The 22,995-nt window shown below is 47.5% G+C and overlaps 1 protein-coding gene across 1 annotated transcript; it reads right to left on the bottom strand.

The window, feature by feature from the left end:
- Window positions 1-14,626: 14,626 nt before the first annotated feature.
- Window positions 14,627-15,613, bottom strand: LOC100471401 (olfactory receptor 10A7). The gene has a single exon (XM_002929754.4). The coding sequence runs from the start codon at window positions 15,611-15,613 to the stop codon at window positions 14,627-14,629; it is 987 nt and encodes a 328-aa protein (XP_002929800.4).
- Between the last annotated feature and the right edge of the window lie 7,382 nt (window positions 15,614-22,995).

Below are 22,995 nucleotides of genomic sequence, written 5' to 3'. Positions count from 1 at the left end.
AGCACTAAGACCTTGCTGTGTTCCCACCGTGCTCCCTTCCCTGAAAACCTGTATCTGCACGTGTCCTTTCCCAAGATCTGCCACTTCTAGGAGTTTATCCTGCCCACAGATCACATCTGCAAGCTGAGGTCCATAGGATTCATTTCAAACACATTTAAAAAAATTTTTTTTAATTTATTTATTCATTTAATTACTTAACACCCACCCCGAGATCAAGAATCTCACGCTTTCACAACTGAGCCAGGCAGGCGCCCCTCAGATTCATGTTTAAAAACATAAATGCTAGGTTGTATGCCAGAAGACGGAAAACTATCTCAATAATGGGGCAGCGTAAAGCAATTGTGGCCCATCCATGACAATAACACTGTGCAGAAGTGAGAAGAATAAGGTAACAATGTGTACTGATATACTGATAGACAGACAGACAGACAGATTTCTAATATATTCCTCAACTAGAAGTGTGGAAGCGAGTCTGGTGGAGGCAGTAATCATACGGGAACACTTGGGTATGTGTCAGCGAAGTAGAGAACAGTAGCTACCTTTTATTTTTTAACGGAGAAGAAAATGCATTGTATACCTTTATCTCCTCCGTCGACCAGACACCCAACATGAACTGTCATTTGAAGATGAGAGAGGACGTGTCGGAAACAGGACAAAGGAGAACAGTTAAGAGCACTATCGTGCCCGCCTGGCACCTGCAGGACTTTCTGACATGAACGGAAGGGACCCTGTCCTGATGAGAGGATAAAATGCTTCCTAAGGAAATGATGGGAGGGTGTTGGGAGGAAAAGGGACCTGATTATCATTGGCCAGAAGGGAAAGGGAAGAGCATGTCAGGCAGAGGGAACAGGAAGGATGGGAAGATGGATGGCTGGGTGGGTGCGTGGGTGGGTGGTTGGATGGATGGATGGACAGACGGACGGACAGATGGATGGAAAGGTGGGTGGGTGGGTAGATGGAAGGGTGGAAGGAAGGACAGATGGATGCATTGATGGACGGACGGACGGATGATAGATGGATAGATGGGGAGGTGTGTGGGTAGACGGAAGGGTAGAAGGAAGGACAGATGGAAAGATGGATGCACGCTGAAGCTCTATCAAGTTAAGCATCCTCTTCCCACGCTCCTCCCATACCAGCCACACACCTGGCTCCAGAGGAGTCTAACCCGGGAACTCCACCCCTTCCTTCCATGAAGAGGCCACACCAGCAGGAATCAGGCTGCTCTCACACTCTGGGGAGAACAAGGTCATTCCAAGGAGCCCGTGTACAACATCTTGGTCCCTGGCACCTTCCCAAGCAGCATCCCTGAGAATAAGAACATCTCATCTCCCTCTGTCTGTATCTTTCTCTTCAGTCTCCCACAGAGTTTCCGGAAAGACCGGGGGGGATGGGTGGAGCGGAGGCAGGGGGAGAACTGAAGCAGAGAGAAGTGATTTAAGTCATCAGCTCTACCCCCAACAACACCCCCGCGGTCTCTGGAGGCTCCTGGGCACCGCCTGGGGATGCTTGTTAGCAGAGCTTGGCCTGGGACATGGGAAAAACAACCTTCACGGATCTCTCAGAGGCATCAGAGGAAAAGTTTGGTGTGAAGGGATCGCTCCCCCCTCCAGAAACTGGGCTGCTTACTGCAGACCGAGACTCGGGGTGTGGGTGTGTGGGGGCCATCCCAGCCTCACCGCGGGTTGGCCTGGGCTTTCCTGAGAGTCCCGTTCCCCGGGTGTGAAGTGGACAGAGCAATCCCAGCTGTCGTGGCCCAAGAAAGGGCTCACGGATGGGAAGGGAGTAGCCCCAGTAACTGGATTGGCTTGGCGTCCGCAGCGGGACCCTGGTGCTCTCCTGTGGGACACCTGCAATTTCACAGCCTGTGCACCTCAGACAAGGCCGTTCTGTGACCGCCAAGCAGTGAGGCAGTAACGGGACCCACCGGTAATCGTGCGGGGACACGGACAAAAGTGAGCATTGGCCAAAGACAAGGCCTCTCCAACCTGCAGGGCCTCCAGCCCATCCCAGCACACCCAAGGCTGTCCCCCTTTATGACCAGAAGCCCTGGGTCCCAGAAACCTGTCAGTGAGGCTGCTCAGGCCTGCTTGTGACCTGGAGACATGTGATCTTGAGACAGCACCTTGTTATCCTTTGGTCTTCAGTCTGTCCAAAGACAATGAGGGGACTGGAGTCTGTCACTGGTGTTCAAAACCCCTTTGTACAGAAAGTAGGGTTTTTTGGTGGGTGTGTTGGCCCCAAAGAAACAAAGGCAAAGCTTTCTCGAAAAAGATTGCATGATGCCTGGGTGGCTCATTGGTTAAGCGTCTGCCTTCAGCTCAGGTCATGATCCCAGGGTCCTGGAATCGAGTCCTACATCCGGGTCCTTGCTCGCCCGGGAGTCAGCTTCTCCCTCTCCCTCTGCTGCTCCCCCTGCTTGTGCTCGCTCGCTCTCTCGCTCTGACAAATACATAAATAATCTCAAAAAAAAAAAAAAAGGTTGCACGATCTCACTTGCATGTGGGTCTGAAACAGTCCAATACTTTGAAGCAGAGAGTAGAGCCCTGGCCGCAGGGGTGGGCAATGGGGAGAGGCGGTCAGACGGTTGCACTCCTACAGGGTAAATAAGTCTGGAGATCTACTGAACAGCCGGACTACACTGAATAACACTGGATCGAATCCCGGAAAACCTGCAGAGACAGCTTTCAGGAGCTCCCGCCACACACACAACACGGCAACCGTGTAGCTGGACTGTCCGAGCCGTTTCAGTCCGGAAACGCACATCACTCATCCTCATTGCACCTTAAATATATGCATTCTTACTAACAATTAAGCGAAAGAGAAGCATGAAAGAGCAACTGCACAGGTGGGAGCGTGTTATAAATTTGAGTCATCAATACTTTTAGGTTTTCTGTTTGACCGATATTCGTTTATAAATTTTGTGCCACCTCAGTCTACGTCCCACGAGTGTGAGTGTGCATGTGCAATGCGCGTGCGAGAAACGGGACAAACCGAATCTGAAGTTTACGTGGGAATATAAAGGAACCATCCAAATGTAAAGCAAAGCTAATCTCGAAGCTACGGAAATGAGCAATGAGGAAATCTGCCCGAGGGACTCGCAAGGAGTGAAGATATGGACCAACACATACACCTTTGTTTAACGTGCAGGGGAAAGGACTCTGCGGAAAAATGAAGAAAGAACAGCGCTTTCAATAAATGGCTAGAGGCCAATTCATGACAATTAAGAGGGAAGAAATATTTTTTCTCAGTTTCACACAATTCCCCTTTTTTAATGTATGAAAGTTGTCTTTTTCTTTTTTTATAAAAATTCTTTATTATGTTAGTCACCATACAGTACATCCCTAGTTTTTGATGTAAAGTTCCGTGATTCATTGTGTGCCTGTAACACCCAGTGCACCATAATACGTGCCCTCCTTACTACCCATCACCAGTCTATCCCATTCCCCCAGCCCCCTCCCCTCTGAAGCCCTCAGTTTCTTTCCCAGAGTCCACAGTCTCTTTTTTTTTTTAAAGTAAACCAACTAAAATAATTTTCTTAATGAAAAACAAAAACATTCTCCTTGGAGAAACCCGGAAAAATACAAGCACAAAGCAGAAAGTAAAAAGTACATTTACTTAGAACATGCGGAGATCTCCCGCATTTGCGCTCTGGCATTTTTCCCTCAGGTCTCTTCCTTTTTCTACATGACGTACAGTTGACACACAATATTGTATCGCTTTCATCTGTAGGACACGGGATTCCACAGTTCAGCTCTACACAGCACAGGGCACTCAGCGTGGGAAGCGCGGTCACCATCAGTCAGTGTACGCGCTGTTACATTATTAACTACGTTCCCAGTGCTATATGTTTAATCCTTGGACTTATTTCTTTTATGACTGTACCCTTAATCCCCTTCACCTATTTCACTCACCCCACCCCCTGTTCCTTGGGCAAACACCAGTTCATTCTCTGTTTGTTTCCTTTTTGTTTTCTTCTTTTTTAGATTCCACATATAAGTGAAATCATGTGGTATTTCTCTTTCTCCATATGACTTCTTTCACTTAGCACAATGCCCCCAGGTCCATCCCTGTTGTCACAAATGGCAAGAAACTCTGTTTTTATGGCTGAGGAATAGTGCACTGTGTACACACAGCACATCTCCTTTATTCGTCCACCAGTGGACCTCGCTTCCATAGCTCGGCTACGGTCAGTAATGCTGCAGGAAACATAGGGCTACGTGTATCTTCTCCAGTTAGTGGCCACCCACGGAATGGGAGAAGATATGTGCAAATGACGTTTCAGATAAAGGGCTAGTATCCAAGAACTATAAAGAACTTCTCAAATTCAACACTCAAAAACCAAATAACCCAATCAAAAAAAGGGGCAGAAGTAATGAACAGACACTTCTCCAAAGAAGACGTACCAATGGCTAACAGACACCTGAAACAATGCTCCACACCACTGGCATCAGGGAAATTCAAATGAAAACCACACTGAGACACCACCTCACACCAGCTAGAATGGCAGAAATTAACAAAACAGGAAAGAACAAATATTGGCGAGGATGTGGAGAAAGAGCAACCCTCTTACACGGTTGATGGGAATGCAAGCTGGTGCAGCCGCTCCGGAAAACAGTGTGGAGGTCCCTCAAAGAGTTAAAAATTGAGCTACCCTATGATCCAGCCATTGCACTACTAGGGATTTATCCCAAAGATACAGACGTAGTGAAGAGAAGGGCCATATGCACCCCAATGTTCATAGCACCAATGTCCACAACAGCCAAACTGTGGAAGGAGCCGAGATGCCCTTCAACAGATGACTGGACAAAGATATGGTCTATATATGCAATGGAATATTACTCAGCCATGAGAAAGGATGAATACCCAACATTTGCAGCAACATCGATGGGACTGGAGGAGATAATGCTAAGTGAAATATAAGTCAAGCAGAGAAAGGCAATTATCATATGATCTCACTCCCACGTGGAATTTAAGAAACAAAGCAAATGAGTCAAGGGGCAAAAAATAAACAGAGGCAAACCAAGAAACAGACTCTTTACAATAGAGAACTGCTGGTTATCAGAGAGGAGGGGGTGGAGGGACGGATGAAACAGGTGATGGGGACTAAGGAGGAGCCCAGGGTGGGCTATGCAAGTATTAAGTGACTATATCTCACACCTGAAACTAATATTGCACTGTGTTAACTGGAATTAAAAACTTTACATTTAAATTCCATTACCAACTTACAACACATCATTAGTTTCTGGTGTCGTGTTAGATAAATTATCAGTCGCATATAATACCCAGTGCTCATCATAAAATATAATTTTTTAAAAAGAATTTCCCTGAAGAAACCATTTAAATTTGTGTTTGCTAATGTGTTAGCAAAACTGAATCTACCTTATTTCATGAGCATAAGTGAAACTTCAGTTCGTTCTTAGACATGTCTCTGCACAGATGGTGACTGCACGCACGGTGAGCACCGAGTGACACACAGAACTGTTCAGTCAGTATCGCACACCTGACACTAATACAACATTGCATGTTAATTATGTATCAAGAAAAAATGCAAGTTAAGAAACTTCAGCCGTCTTCCTAAAAATGTGTGAGATGATCACTTTGAAACCACCCCCTGTCGTCCGCACAACCCCCTGTAGTCACCAACCGGTGTGAAGATAAACCCCGTCTTTGTTGTCACTTTACAAGCCATCCTGTGAGCTCATGCACTGAGCGTCACACCAGCTCGCAAACCATTCTGAAATGCACAATAAACTCTCACTAAAAACCATCTTACTGATCTGGTGCTTTTAGTTTTGCTGTTCTGGGCCGTTTTGTTCTTACAGTCCCAAAGCGAAGAAATAACCCGCACTTGTTAAACAAGAAACTTTGGAAGGTGGACCCGGGAATCCACGTGTTCTCACAATTCCCCCACATGACCAACACGCAGCCAAAGCCGAGAGCCAGCGTCTTATCACACCGTGGAGGGTCCCTAGAAGTAGAGAAGCCACAGCTCACCCTCAACACACCGAATCTAACAGCGCACGCACCACACGGGACGGCGTCTGTGGCAAGGCCACAAGCACGAGTTTCTGGTTCAGAAACACAGCATGAAAAAAATTAAGAAGACCAGAGAATTTCAGTAACAACATCGACAATAGGATTTTAAAATCGAAAGAAGCAAATTGGCAAGAATGGTGACTCAATACCCCTGACACCAGGTCTCCAAGTCTCCTGGACCCGTTCCCAAAGCAAACAAACCAGGAAGCCGGAAGGGAAAGTCTACGCCCACCAGGGAGGGGCCATCTATCCCTCCCTTTTATTGACTAAGGTAGGTTCTGGATGCCCAGGTTCACAATAGAAGAGAAACCCTGCTGCACCTGGACTTGGGGGCCTCAGCTGTTTTTCCCCACGTAGAGCTTCCTTCTCGGCTCTGCTGATTACAAGACGGTCCAGACCCAACTTGGGGTGTCGGAGCTCTTGGGGTATCTGGCTGAGAACCCCCAGAACAATTGATTGGGGCAGTGCCAGAGGAAAAGAATTTCTCCCCTGATGATCTTAACTTCATACACCTGTATGTACTGTGAACTACGTGAGGTCAACACTCCATGCGTCTCCATTGGGATCTGGCAAGAGGCCTCTCCGATATAAGTGATTGTGGAATGAGGCGATCATGGGTGCTTCGGCCAGGTGTCAGGATTCATGGAGGCATCGCCTAGATCCTAAACCCTGAGGTCCCCAGACTTGCTGCACAGCTGGAATCACCTGACCTCTCTCTCTTAGGTGCATCTTTGTAAATTAGGAAAGAACGGAATTCCTTCAGCCATTCCAAAAGAGCATTCTGGAAAGGCAGTCAAAACCTCATAGCAGAAAAATGATGACAGAACACCTTTTAGGATACAGGACATACGTGCCCTCTGCCACCAATCTTATTTCAATGTAGTGCTGGAACGACAGCCAATTCAGTAGAACAAGAGAAAGGATGTGAAGAGGCTAATTTGTTACTCACCAGACAGTACATCCCTGGTTTTTGATGTAAAGTTCCATGGTTCATTAGTTGCACATAACACCCAATGCCCCTAATAAAAAAATATTATCATAATAAAAAAAATGAAAAGGCTAATTTGAAATTACATGAAATAATTTGATAGATCTGTGCAAACTCCCTCCCTCCCAAATCTATGGGGAAAACTATTAGGATTAATACTATACAGTACGCTTGAAAGTTGCTAAGAGACTAGCTCTTAAGTGCTCTACACACACACACACACACACACACACACACACACACACACAGGTGTGAGCTAATCCTGTGATGGCAATTGTTCTGCAAAATATTCGTCTATCATCCACACCCTGTGCCCTTACAGTTACACAGTCCTGTGTCAATTATATCTCAGTAAAGCTAGGAAAACATGTTCCCAAGTTTTTAAAAGGTAATTTGATGAATATAAAAATTCATGTGCATTTCTATAAATAAATCAAGTTAGAATCTGAAAAAAAATTATTTTTTTAATAATTTTTTATTATGTTATGTTAGCCACCATACAGTACATCCCTGGTTTTTGATGTAAATTCCACGATTCATTGTTTGCATACAACACCCAGTGCTCCATGCAATTCGTGCCCTCCTTACTACCCATCACCAGCCTGTCCCATTCCCCCACCCCCCTCCCCTCTGAAGCCCTCGGTTTGTTTCTCAGAGTCCATAGTCTCTCGTGGTTCATTCCCTCTTCTGTTTACCCCCCTTCATTCTTCCCTTCCTTCTCCTACCGATCTTCCCGCTATTTCTTGTCTTCCATTAATGAATCAATATTGTTGCATTAATTGTAACAAGTGTAGTATACTGGTGTGAGAAGTTAATAATAGGAGAAACTGAATCATGGGTATATAGGAATTCTGCGTTATCTTAATTTTTATAAATTAAACAGTTGTAAAGATAAATTTTATTCTGGGTGATGGTCATTAAGGAGGGCACTTGATGTAATGAGCACATCGTACCATATGTTCTATGCAGCTGATGAATCGCTAAACTCTATGTCTGAAACTCATAATACATTGTGTGTTAATTGATTTAAAATAAAATAAAATAAATTTAAAAAAAGAATTTGAAAATTTACAAGGATGTCATATGCAGTAAAAGGCATCCAAACTGCTCAGGAAGATAAAACGTTCACTACACGCAGCTGATGCGACACCATACATAGAAAATCCTGAAGACCCCACCAAATAACCACTGAGACTGACCAACAGTCAGTGAAGTTGCAGGACACAGATCAGTACACATCTGCTGCATGTCTACACACTGCTAACGATGCAGCAGAAAGAGAAATGAAGAAAACATCCCATTTACAACTGCACCAAAAAGAACAAAATACGCAGGCACAGACCTAACCAAGGAGGTGAAAGACCTGTACTCTGAAAACCCTAAAATATAGATGAGAGAAATTAAAGTGACACAAACGGAAAGATATTCCATGCATTAAAAGAACGAATAATGTGACAATGTCCCCACTACTGACAGCAATCTACAGATTCCGTGCTATCCCTGTCAAAATACCAACACTATTTTTCACAGAACTAGAACAAATACTAAACTTTGTAAGGAATGAGAAAATACCCCCAATAACCAAAGAAATCTTGAAAAAAAAAGAACAAAATGGGAGGTATCACAATTCCAGATTTCAAGGAATATTACAAAACTATAATAATTAAAATGTTATGGTACTGGCACAAAAATAGACACATAAATCAGTGGAGCAGAATACAGAGCCCAGAAATAAACTCATGACTGTATCATGAATTCATCTTCAACAAAAGAAGCAAAAATATGCAATGTGAAAAAGACAGTTTCTCAACAAATGGTGCTGGGAAAATTCGACAGCTATACGCAAAAGAATGAAATTGGACCACTTTCTCACACCATACACCTAAAGAAGTTAAAAATGGATTGAGACCTCGATGTGAGACCTCAAACCATAAAATTCCTAGAAGAAAACATAGGCAGTAATTTTTCTCACATCAGCCATAGAAACATTTTTCTAGATGTATCTCCTGAGGCAAGGGAAATAAACACAAATTTAAACCACTGGGACAACATCAAAAGAAAAAGGTTTTGCACAGCACAGGACACCATCAACAAAACAAAATGACAACCTACTGAATGGAAGACGATATTTGCAAATGATGTAGCTAATAAGAGGTTAATATCCAAAAGATACAAAAAACTTACACAACTCAACACCAAAACACCCCCAAATAATGTGACTAAATGGGCAGAAGACAGGAACAGACATTTGTCCAAGGAAGACACACAGATGCCAACAGACACATGAAAAGACGCTCAACATCTCTCATCATCAGGGAAACGCACATCAAAACCAAAACGAGATATTGCCCCACACAGTCAGAATGACTAGAATCACAAAGACAAGAAATAACAAGTGCGGCCAGGATGTGGAGAGAGAGAAATCTCCGTGCACTGTTGGTGGGGACGCAAGCTGGCGCAGCCACTGTGGAAAACAGTGTGGCGGTCCCTCAGAAAACTAGAAATAGAATTACCACATGATCCAGTCATTCCTCTCTCTGGGTATTTACCCAGAGAAACAGAAAGACCAATTTGAAGAGAGATGTGCATCCCTATGTTTATTGCAGTATTGTTGTTGTTGTTGTTGTTGTTGTTGGAATAGCCCAGATATGGAAGCAACCCAAGTGCCCACGGAGAGATGAATGGGGAAAGAAGATGTGGGGACGGACACACACACACACACACACACACACACACACACACACAGTGGACTATTACTTGGCCATAAACAGAGGATGAGATCTTGCTGTTGGCAACAACACAGATGGATTTGGAGGGTGTAATGCTAAGTAAAATAAGTCGGAGAAAGACAAATATCATATGTTTCACTCATATGTGGAATTTAAGAAAAAAAATGAACAAAGCAAAAAAAAAAAGGAGACAAACCAAAAAACAGACTCTTAAATGTAGAGAACTAATGGTTGCCAGAGGGGAGTGGGTGGGGGGAATGGGTAAAAGAGGTGAAGGGGTAAGAACACACGTAACACAATGAGCACTGAGTAACTGCTGACTCACTATGCTGTACGCCTGAAACTAATGTAACACTGCAGAGTTGACCTGAATTTAGAAATAGTCATTGAAAATTAAGAATGTCCTATGCAAAACGGCAAGAAAAATATAAAGTAGCTAGAAATAAATCTAATAAAAGATTATAAGCCTTATTGGACAAAGTATGAATATTTATTGCTAGACATATAAACATGTAAGAAATGAATTATGCTAAGTTCTTGTACAGGAATGACCATCACTATAAAGATGTCCCTACTCTCCATATACATCTCTATATTCAGCACATTGCTAATAAAATCCCAACAAAATTTTTATTTTGAAATATAATTCTAAAGTGTATGTGGGAGACAGAGGGGGTTAGTATAAACCAAGCTACTCCCACAGCACAACCCAGGGTGGGGAGGGCATGTTGACTGAACTGGACCTACCTTACAAAGATTTCATTTGAAAGCTCTAGTATTTTTCCTTCCCTTCCCCTATGTTCATCTGTTTTGTTTCTTAAATTCCACATGAGTGAAATCATATGGTATTTGCATTCCTCTGACTTATTTTGCTTGGCACAATACCCTCTAGGTCCATCCACATCATTGCAAATGACAAGAGTTCACTCTTTTTGATGGCTGAGTACTATTCCGTTGTATATATACACACCACATCTTTATCCAGTCATCTGTGGGAGGCAAAACATAAGAGTGCTGAACTCTAGGAAACAGACAGAGGGTTGCTGGAGGGGAGGCAGGTGGGGGAGGGGGTACCTGGGTGATGGGCAGTAAGGGGGGCACTTGATGGAACGAGCACTGGGTGTTATATGCATAAGATGAATCACTAAATTCTACCCCTGAAACTAATAACAGTATATGTTAACTAAATTGAATTTAAATAAAGAATAAAAAATAAAAGCTATAGTAATTAAGACTTACCGGCACATGGATGAATCAATGAACAAAAGATAGCGCCCAGAAGCTAATGCAATCAATATAAAAGTTGCTTCCTAACAGATCGCTGTGCTGTGGGGAAGGCAAACTATTTATTAAATGGAGCCAGTACTTTATCAATGCATTCAAGAAAAAAAAATAGATCTCTTCTGCCTATCCCGGAGAAAAGCAATTACAAGTGGATGAATACTTCTGTGTGAAAAGCAAAACTACCGTATTTTAAAAGACAATATAAGACGTGTGTATGTTCACCATTTTGTCATGAGTCTGTTAGCCATTTGTATGACTTCTCTGGAGAAGGGTCAGTTAGCCATCAGGGAAATACAAATCCAAACCACAATGAGATACCATCTTACGCCAGTTAGAATGGCAAAAATTAACAAAACAGGAAACAACAAATGTTGGAGAGGATGCGGAGAAGGGGGATCCCTCTTACACTGTTGGTGGGAATGCAAGCTGGTACAGCCACTTTGGAAAACAGTGTGGAGTTTCCTCAAGATGTTAAAAATAGAGCTACCCTGTGATCCAGCAACTGCACTACTAGGGATTTACAGATACAGATGTAGTGAAAAAAAGGGGCACCTGCACCCCAATATTCACAGCAGCAATGTCCAAAATAGCCAAACTGTGGAAGGAGCCGAGATGCCATTCAACAGATGACTGGATTACGAAGATATGGTATATATATACCATGGAATATTACTCAGCCGTCAAAAAGAACCATTACCCACCATTTGCATTAACATGGATGGAACTGGAGGGTATTATGCTAAGTCAAGTAAGTCAAGCAGAGAAAGACAATTACCATATGTTTTCACTCATATGTGGAACATAAGGAATAGCATGGAGGACCATAGGGGAAGGGAGGGAAATCTGAAGGGGGAGAAATCAGAGAGGGAGATGAACCACGAGAGACTATGGACCCCAGGAAACAAACTGAAGGTTTCAGAGGGGAAGGAGGTGGGAGGAGGGGTAACACGGTGATGAGTATTAAGGAGGGCACGTACTGCATGGAGCGTTGGGTGTTATACGTAACTAACACATCATTGAACACTACATCAAAAACTAATGAGGTTCTATATGCTGGCTAACTAAACAGAATAATAAAAACCATATTTATTAGAGAACCATCAGATAAAGTAGTTAGTGCTACACCTTAAGACCCCTGAAGACAGGATATGATCTCATTGACTGTTCATCCTTAACACGCAGCACTGAGACTACTACACAGATACTCGCAGAAAGGAAAGAAGGAAGGAGGAAGTCACTCTAGAGAAATGTGGGGTGAGCACGGCTTTCAGCAGCAGGAAACGGATTTGGTGGATCAACACCATCTCCAAACTGAGAAAGAGCCAGGATGTGGGGCTATTGCAAGAGGCAGAGAGGAGGATGAGTCAGGCGTAGGCTGAATTCAGGACCTGGATAGCTTCTTTGATGTCTTGGAAGGCCTCTTCTCATTGTGAGCAAAAAAAAAAAAAAAAAAATTCATATTCGAAATTAAGAGAAAAAATTAGAATTTATTGACTTGGTACAGCCACTTTGGAAAACAGTGTGGAGGTCCCTCAAAAAGTTAAAAATTGAGCTACCCTATGATCCAGCAATTGCACTACTGGGTATTTTTCCCCAAGGATACAGACGTAGTGGAGAGTAGGGTCATATGCACCCCAATGTTCATAGCATCATTGTCCACAATACCTAAATCGTGAAGGAGCAGAGATGCCCTTCAACAGATGACTGGATTAAGAAGAGGTGGTCCATATATACAATGGAATATTACTCAGCCATCAAAAAGAATGATTTCTCAACATTTGTTGCAACATGGACAGGACTGGAGGAGATAATGCTAAGTGAAATAAGTCAAGCAGAGAAAGACAATTATCATATGGCTTCACTCATTTATGGAACATAAGAAATAGGAAGATCGGTAGGAGAAGGAAGGGAAGAATGAAGGGGGGGTAATCAGAAGGGGGAATGAACCATGAGAGACTATGGACTCTGAGAAACAAACCCAGCGGTTCAGAGGGGAGGGGTGGGGGAATGGGATAGGCTGGTGATGGATATTAAGGAGGGCACGTATTGCATGGTGCACTGGGTGTTATACGCAAGTGTGAATCATGGAACTTTACATCAAAAACTAGGGATGTACTGTGTGGTGACTAACATAATATAATAAAAAAATATCATTTAAAAAAAAAAGAATAGATTGACTCATGAGCTGAACACGCTGGGCAATATGGCGCAGAGAAATCCAGATACCATAAGAATGACATCGGATTCAGTTTCTTCCTCATATGAATCTTCTTGCTTCTCTATGGGTTTTACTCCAAATATGCACCATCCACGTCTCTCCTGGCAGGTCCAGGTCTACATCCCAACAGTCTCAAGTACAGCGGAAAGAGAGAGACGGTCTTGCCCCCATGGGACGAGCACAGATGACACTTATTCTGAGCGAACGGATACGCATCTTACACTGACCTGAGACACAACAGTCGCTCTCAGAGATAAAATACAGTGACGGCTCCAGGGAGAGATCAATGCCAACTGAAACAGCCCAGAGTGGGAAGTACTGGCTCCCCCCAAACTGGAGGGGCTACTGGCCGGGAGGAGCGGAAGTGGGCTACGGGTTTACATCACTACAGATGCCTTTGACCCCAGACATCTCTGGAAGCCATCTGGATATTCACTCATTCTTTAGACAAACACTGAGTGACTGCTGTGTACTACACAGCGCCAGGTGCGGAGCATAAAATAACAAGGACAATCAGATGGGGCCAACTTATAGTTTCACCAGGAATTACAGATATTAATCATGTCATCACACACATGAAATTAAAAATTGTAACTGAACAGACATTTTCCTAAAGACGACCGAGATGGCCAACAGGTACATGAAAAGTTCTTGACATCACTAATCATGCAAATAAAAACCACAATAAGTGCATGGAAGTGTTGACTCACTCTACTGGACATTTGAAACTGACAGAACACTGGACGTTCACGAACTGAAATTCAAATAAAAACTTTAAAAAACACAGTAAGAAATCGCCTCACACCTGTTGGAATGGCTATCGTCAAACGGACCAGAGGTAAGTGTCGGCAAGGACGTGAGGAAACGGAGCCCTCATGCTCTGTCTGTGGGGATGTGAGTTGCCGCAGCCACTGTGGAAAACAGTGTGGAGCTTCTGCAAGCAGTTAAAAGTGGAGCTACCGTATGATCCAGTAATTTTGCTTCTCGATATATCCCCGAGGGAAATGAAAAAGGATATCCAAGAGATGTACGCACTCTGTGTTTATTGAAGCACTACTCACGATTGCCAAAATATGGCAACAACCCAAGTGCCCATCCACAGCTGAATGGATAAGAAGATGTGATTTACATTGTGGAATATTATTCAGTCATAAAGAAGAAAAACCATACTCGTGCTAAAAAAATTGCAAAAACATATTTCATGGGATATACTTTTACTCAAAATTGTTTGGTGTTTCTTTGAAATTCAAAAAACAGGGGATGATAAAAGGAAAACAAAGAATTCCGTTTGGGGCACACTGAAGTGCCTCGTTACTGCTCTGGGAGGGCTGTCCACCCAACGGGGCAATGAAGGGGCTGGACTCACAGAGGTCATGGAAGATGGGTTCCTCTTCTCTGAACACACACACGCCCCAGGGCAGCCTTCGCCTCCTTGTTTCGAAGGCTGTAGATGAGGGGGTTGAGCATGGGGGTCACCAGGGTGTAGGACAGGGACACCACCTGCTTGCTCTCTGGGGAGTAGCTGGCCTTGGGTCGCAAGTGGATGACCCCCGTGGTGCCATAAAACAGAGCCACCACGATGAGGTGCGAGGCGCATGTGGACAGGGCCTTGTGGCGCCCCGTGGCCGATGGCATCCGAAGCACGGTGGCCAGAATCTTGCTGTAGGACGTGGCTATCAGACAGAAGGGAACGATCATGACCAGCACTGTGGCCGCCAACACACTGGCCTCGAAGACTCTTGTGTCCGCACACACCAGGCTCAGGAGAGGGGCGATGTCACAGAAGAAGTGGCGGATGCCACGTGGCCCACAGAAGGGGAAGCTGAACAGCCAGATGGTGAAGACCAGCGACACGGGGACTCCGGCCAGCCAGCACGTGGCGGCCAGCAGGTGGCAAAGCTGGGGGCTCATGATGGTCCCATAGTGCAGGGGCCTGCAGATGGCCACGTACCGGTCCCAGGCCATGGCGGTCAGGAGGAAGCTCTCGGACGTGACGCACGACAGCACGAGCAGGAGCTGCAGGGCGCAGCCCGCGGGGGCCACGCCCCGCCCGGGCCGCAACAGGGTCACCAGCAGCCAGGGCGCGATGTCCAGCAAGAAGGAGATCTCCAGCAGGGCCAGGTGGCGCAGGAAGAAGTACATGGGCACGCGCAGCGCCGGGTCCAGGGCGGTCAGCAGCACGATGAGCGTGTTGCCCAGCAGCGTGAGCAGGAACATGGCCAGGAAGAGCGCGGCGAGCAGCGGCCGCAGCGTGGGCACATGTGCGAAGCCCAGCAGGACCAGGTCACGCGGGGCGCAGCTCTGGTTGGTGCACGGTGGGGCGTCAGGGGCGCCCGGGGGAGCCCAGGCCGCCGACATGGACCTGGGTGGGCGAAGGAGCCTCTGGGAGGGGAAGAGGTAAGGAGAGGCGTGAAGAGGCAGAGCTGTGCCTGCCCGGGCTTTGTCTCCCCAACATGGGCTGAGCAGAGTAGGGCAGGCATCTTATCAAAACGCAAATCAGCTCATGCGGGGTCCTCCTTGAATGCCCCCCATGAGCATGGAAGGAGATCCCAGGGCCGTACGAGGCCCACGAGGCCCTGACCGGCCCCGCCCATCCACCTTCTGACCTCTTCTCCACGGAGATGTGTCCACAATGCCTCGTCCTGCTTCAGGGCCTTTGCATTTGCCAGCCCCGCCCCTTGAGATGCTATTCCCTGGGATGTTTGTGCAACTGTTTCCTTCTCTTCTTAAAAATACGAACTAAGATGCCTCTCCTCACCAGACAGCCCTTCCTCAATGACCTGGTTTCCAGCATCTTCTCCACAACACTCTCTGTTGCATCGTCTCGTTCCTACAGCACATGTGAAGCAGCCTGGTTTATTTGCTCACTTGTGTATCGTCTGTCTGCCCCACCCACGAGCACTTTTCTGCCTGCTCTGGAGCGGTGTCTGGGGCACGTGCAAGAGAGGCTGCGCATAGTAGGTGCTTGAGAAAGTGCAGTCCGTTACGTGGTCGAGTCTCCTTTCTGTAGGCAACAGACAAAAGTACGGACTTTCTCCCCACAACATAATTTCTATTCTCTTTGGCTCGAGTCTATCTTATCCCATTTTTTTAAAGGTTGGTTTTGACCATGTAAATCAGTGGTTCTCAACGGGGGATGATTTGGTCCCCCTCCCCCACCGGGGGACTGTGTGTGGTGACGTTCTGAGCGGTTACAGTTGAGTTGCTCCTGGCGTCTAGCTGGTAGAAGGTAAGGATGCTGTGAAACACCGTACAACACCCAGAACAGCACCCCCCATGCACTGTTGAAACAGGATTCCAACCCCAATGTCAGCAGGACCGAGGCCGAGAAACCCTGACATAAATGGATTTCAGGGTCCACTAATGGGTCACGACCTGCCATTCGAAAAGAAAACACCAGGCTTGCAGGAGCAGGGGGACCAGTCCATGAGAAATGGGGGCACAGTGACGCTGGGAGGCAGGAGAGCGTGTCGACTAAGAAACTGGTATTCGGGGATAGAAAACTTGGGTTATTCCCAGCACGCTTCCCTGGCTTGAAGCCTGTTTTCTTCTCCGTGGTGCGGGAAGAGCCGGATTTCCCTCATGTGCAAGAGCTCCTGAAATAACCTTACGAAAGCCCATAGCACTTCATCCAAAAACACAAAGACAGCCCCACTGATCTTTTTTTTAACAAAATAAATCATAACATGTCATGTTCCTCCTCAGAATTAGGGTCCTGGGGAGGGCTTGGGATCTGACTTGTTTTATCCTGAGTGCCACCGCAGAATTGTGGCAGATCCACAAGGAACGTTGTTTCCGTTAGAGGGGAACGGGGTCCGGGTAAGCAGGAGGCATTGCGCAAAAAGTAGCAGGTGGAGGAGTGGGGAGGATGGAGCGATTTACTTCAGGCCCACACATGGCTATAAATGCACAGAAAAATAGGGAAGCCCACTCGCCTATATGCAGGTTACCTCAACGCTGAGCAGCGTAACTGGAGGCAAAAGACAAAGGGAACCTAGGACACGTCCCTTCGATGTTTTATTACAAGAACATTGTCACCAGTTACTGCAAAATGACACACTGTGAAGTCTGATGTCATCGACCCTGCGTGAAATTGACCTGCAGGCTGGGCGCAGAGCTGTGGGCAGCAAAGCCTCCGCGTTCTGGGACCCGCACGCACCGCTCTGCCTCCGTGGGGTCTGCACAGCGCGAGTTTTCGCCACCGTTGGCCTTGCCAGCTGCAATCACCACCCAGGAATGCGCTGCCCCTCGGGGCACATCGCTGCTTCGGGCTGCGCCTTCGCACTCCTTGTATTTCCAGAAATTCAAAGACAGTGCAGATTCTGTGCCACATCGTGTTCCAAAATGAGGATTGTGACCCACTAGGGGATTGTAAGTTTGGTAGGACGTGACCAGCATTCCTTTAAGGAAGTACAGATTTTTTTAAATGAGATCATGGTTGAGGGTAAGAGTGAGGATTGTTTCATGACACTATAGTCTCTGGTGTGTGTGTGTGTGTGTGTGTGTGTGTGTGTGTGTGTGTGTGTGTGTGTGTGTGTGTACGCAAACTGTATTTCTTCCTAGATCTTGTCAAAAGAAATTTGAGAAACACCACTTATTTAAGAAGAAACTCACACTGGGACCTCCTTTTGTTTGAGCTACATTTAAGGCTTTAAAACATTGCAAAAACGAACAAAACTCAGGCAGGTGCCCAACATCCCTGGCAGCTCATAATTGTATCGGTTCGTAGAAAGGGCTGGGCAGTCTACCAGATGCCTGTCTGGGGAGTCCCTTGTCAGGACCGTGGAAGCGCCTGCAGGAAGAGAAGGGCGATGCCGTGGGTTCCTCATCCCGCACCAGGGGACTTCTGATTTTCTTTTTAATGCAATCACGTCTGATCGTTTGGCTCTTGTTTTCACACGGTTTTGGAGAAACTCTCTTCCTCGTGCAATCTTTACCTCCTGGACCATGGCTACAGCCTCCCCATAAGCCTTCCCACCTCCCCTCTCTGCTCAACATCCACTGTATCCCCACTCAGCAAAATCCACTTCCCCTCCTGTGAAATGCCTGTCACTTTCTTTGCCCTCCTGGGAAGGACACGGATAAATCCTCAGGCCAGCAGTGATGCCCAGGGAGGGAAAGAGAGAGAGTGATTTTTACACCCCAAGCATGTACACGGGACTTTGTACCAGACAGAGTTTCAAGCACATCACTACTGCGCTGACCCCACACAACAGTCTTGTCAACTAGGTACTGTTTTCCCCATGCAACCGTGACACGACAGCTCGTGTCCCCACAACAATTAGGGGGAACATGCCAGCCAGTGTCTGAACCTTGGCCAGAATGATTCACCCTGGCTGCCCAGGACGGTGTCCACACTCTGTCATGGGAAGGGGCCTCAGACACAGTGGCTACTAGTCATAGCGTATTAAACAGACACACACGGAGACAGAGAGAGACACACAGAGAAATCATTAAAATCCTGGTGAATGTTTGGGGGGATGGATAGGACGAATTTAACTACTGCTCTCTTGCAACAGCAGGAATGTTTTTAATCTGGTAAAGGGCTCTCAAATTCTTCAGCGAGACTCACAAAATAGGCCAAGTGCACACAAAACCTCTTGATGACCCTCTCGGAGAAAAGGGTCCCTTTTGAACCCCCAGTGCCTGACCCGGTCCTGGCACATGGAGGTGAGTTCTCTGTGTGAGGACACCCTCTCTGGATTATTCCTCCTATAATATGATTCCCAGACAATGGCTGTGAATGTCCCTTGGAAGCCCTTCCACCCCCACCCCCACCCCGAACATGCCATGATCCCAGCAGAAGGCGCAGAATGACAGCTTCCTCCACTAAGGACCCAGCGCCTCCTTCCATGCAACCCCAGATCACCTAGGATGTCCACCCCTGGACAGGAAGGGAACCTTCTGCCTTGAAGACACTCCCCTAGCTGAGAGGTGTCGCTCAACCAGCAGTCACAGTGGAACGCCTGCTGTAGGACAATGAGGTTAGAACTGAACCACCCCACCAAATACGGGGGTGACAGCGGCCCCGAGCGAGAGCTCAGGGAACTTGTGCAACCTTGCTGAGTGGCCTAGCTGGGATGAGGTCTCCACTCCCTCATCTACAAAGGGAGGAGACGAAACCTATGGCTCAGGGCTGCTAGGCCTGGTGAAGAGCAGATGCCCCCACATGTTTCAGGGAGCTGACTTTAAAGCCAGCCAGCCAGAGACTGAAACCTGAGCTCTGCCATTTACTAGCTGTGTGCGTTCCGAAACCTCTCTGAGCCTCTGCTTCCTTGCCTGCAAACTGATGGCGTCTACCCCGTAAGACTGCTGTGAGAGTTCACTGAGGTCATACACAAGGGTCGGGACACCGTGAGCATTCACTAACTGACAGCAGTGATCATTTGCTTCATCACCACCATTATTATCGCCATCCTTTTCATCACCAACTGCCATCACCGTCATCAACATGACCATCATCACCACCATCGTCACCATCGCCACCATCACCACCACCGTCATCACCACCACCATTACCATCGCCATCATCACATCAAAGAATGATGGTCACGGGGAGCCCCAGCCCTCTCTTCCCCTTGCAGCCTGGAGCCCTTCCCTTCACAGAGGACCCACATACCTCCTGCTTCTTGGTCTGCCTGGAACTGAGGACAAAGCTCTGCCTCTCCACCTTGATCCAGGAGCTCCCAGGGCTGACTGGGATTGCAGGAACCAGAGATTTCAATCTTTAGCTCTGGCCACACGATGAGAGCCCTGAGGACGTAGCCCACAGAGAATTCCGCTCATTACCAAATTGGTCCCCGTGTGCTCCAGGCCAGATGAAGGCAGAGGGAGCCGGGGAGCAAGGAGGCTCTGCTTCTCTGAAGGCTGTAGTCCCCACTACACTCCCTCTTCCTGGGCTTCCCCATCCCGTGTTCCTTCTGACCTCCTGCTTCCAGAATGTTCCAGAAGGGCTGGATACTGTCTGCTCTTACCACCCACATATGCTCTTCATCTTGGCATTCAAGGCCCCCTGAAATCTGCCCCTGCCCATCTCCCCATCTTCATGTCTTACCATGCCCTTGCCACATGTGCCCCACAGCTCCGTAACTCTTGGTTATGTCAGGGGAGCCGAGATAAGCTCTGTGCTTCTGATTTGCGCTTTTTCCCGTATGGCTGCCATGCTTCGATCGCAGAAGTCAAAACAGCCATGTGAAGGGACTTATTTCAGGACATGGAAATGGTAGCTATTGAGGGGTTGGGTGTGTGGGATCTGCAATCAGAATTCCACCCTCGTGTGCTTGGGTGAAGGGTTTGAGCCCTGTGACTCAGTTTCCCCTTCTGGAAACGGGATGTAAAAATAGCACCTGCCTCCCGATGTTGCAGGCACATGAGAGGACCAAGGATCAACACAAATCCTGCTTCCACAGGACTAGCCCCGCACCTGGCTCTTCCCGTGCTAGCGACAGACGTTCCCTGGTCCTAGTACGACTGCCTGTCTAACCACATCGCTGCACCTGCAGGGCCCGCACTAGTCCACATCATCCTATGTGCACTGGCACGTGTTTGCAGAGCGAGTGAGTGAGCACACATGTACGTCTACCAGCTGTGAGTCAGCTCAGTCAGCCACAGACAGCATGAAACATGGGACGGAGCAGAGAATGTCAGCATCTCGGGACGTAAGGATAAGCGACGTTTCAGATATATCTGAGTCTGTGTAGCTTTCTACTTCCACCTCCGTCCATTTCTACAGACACATCCATGTCACGTCCGTGTTGGAATCAGTGTCGTGTACCTGCATCTCTGTCTCCGTGTATTAATTTTAGATCCCACAGATAAGTGAGGTCCTACAGCATGTGTCTTTGTTTGGCTCCTCTGACTTATCACAAAGCCCTCTGGCTCCACCCATGTTGTCACAACATGTTGACCGTCACGCGTCTCTTACTGGTAACTGTATGCTACCTGACTCACTGGTGCCCCCACTTATCTTGGTTAAGGGTGTAAAGTAAGGATCACAGTACCATCGACCTGATGAGCACGTTCCGCTGCTTGAGTCACAACCTGTAACGTCCTTACACAAATGCTCGGCATGTAACAAACGATGTAATAAAGTGTTAGCTATTGTATCTGGGTGACGAACGTTTTACACCTGATTGGAATCCAAAAACAAACAAAAAACACAACATGAAAGTCCATGCCTGACACACCTCATTTACTCCATCTTGACAACGACTATATTGGGTCAGACTTTTGCCCTGTGTCGGAGGTTGGCAAGCTACGGCTCTTTGCCCATTGTCTACGGCCCTCAAGCAAATGAGAGAGAGGGGGAGGAAGGTAGGAAGGCTTTTACATTATTAAATAAATGGTTGGAAACAAAATCACAGGAAGAATCTTTTGTGACTCGTGAGCATTAGCTATGATTCAAATCTCAGTAAAAGGTTTTGGGGACATGGCCTGTCCCTTGTTCATTCATTGTCTATGGCTGCCTTCGGGCTGCGATGGCAGAGCTGAGCAGTTACGAGACAGCACGGGCTGGCAAAGCTGAAAGTATTTACTCTCTGGCCCCTGATAGAACACGTGGTAGGACCTCTGACCTGTGCGCAGAAATTGGCAGACACAGAAGGCACCAAAAGGTGCACAGAAGGTCTGAGAGAGGGAGTGCGTATGCGAGACCACAGAGCTAAGCACCCAGCGGTGTTTCCAGCCCCTCCAGGTCAGCCGAGCACAGTGCGTGCCCCCCAGGGCCCGGCGAGGGCACAGGCGGCAGCGGTGTGGACCTCGTGGTTGGAAGGCTGTAGATGAGTGGGTTCAGGACCGAAGTGAGGATGACGTAGCTTGTGGTCCTTGGCAGGGAGGCGCTGGAGCCCAGGGGGCGCAGGGACAGGGCGGTCACCGTGCCATATGCAAGAGCCGCCACGGCCAGGTGGGAGCTGCAGGGGGCAGTGCCGTGGGGCGGCTCTCAGCAGACGGCACTGGCCCACGGCTGCCAGAATGAAGGCATTGGGTGAAGGATGAGGGCACTGAGAGACTGGGTGCGCCCAAGGCGAAGACCGAGACTGGCTGCAGTGTTCTCATGCCCCTGATTTTCTCTCTTCTCCTCATCTTTCCAAACTCTGTCCCTACCATTCCTGGCTCCCCACAGTTCTCCTCTCCTCTCCCCTCTCCCTGGGGACGTCTCTGCCTCCAGCAGTCCCTCTCCACCTCCCCTCTGCTGGATTCTTGCCCTCACCGACCTGCTCTTCTCTCCCCTTCTCCTTCATCAACCTTCCCCCTCTTCTCCCTCCTCAGTTCCAGCGCTGGTGTCCGGGGCACTGGGGCAGCGGAGGCAGCCCTCTGGCCTCCGTCCTGGAATGGGCAAGCACGCGGCGGGCCCAGAAATGACGAGAAGTCTGACCTATTCCTCCACAGGGGAAGACCATCCCAGGAAGTCTCTGCACAGCACCCAGCCCCCGACAGTCCCAGGTGTCTTGCTGGCCTTGCTCCCAGCTGACCACATCCCCAGGGCTGACCCCAGAGCCCGGTGCTGAAGAAGTGTCCATATGCATTTCTGGAAGGACGGGGGATGGTGGCTGAGGATGCAGGTCTCTGCAGTGGATTGCCCCTAGCATAGAATAAGGATGTGGAGTCTGTGTCTCAGTTTCCTCTTGTACGATGCAGACAATGACTATACCTAACCCACAAACCATCTGAAGACTATATGAGTTACGTAAACAGTGTTGTAACAGCTGTACTCCCAGCCCTGGTTATTGTCTCGATGGAAA

The sequence above is a fragment of the Ailuropoda melanoleuca genome, chromosome 12, assembly GCF_002007445.2.
Source record: "Ailuropoda melanoleuca isolate Jingjing chromosome 12, ASM200744v2, whole genome shotgun sequence".
In the NCBI taxonomy this organism is placed as follows: Eukaryota; Metazoa; Chordata; class Mammalia; order Carnivora; family Ursidae; genus Ailuropoda; species Ailuropoda melanoleuca.
The sequence above is the reverse complement of the archived record's forward strand: the minus strand, read 5'-3'. Positions and strand labels throughout refer to the sequence as shown.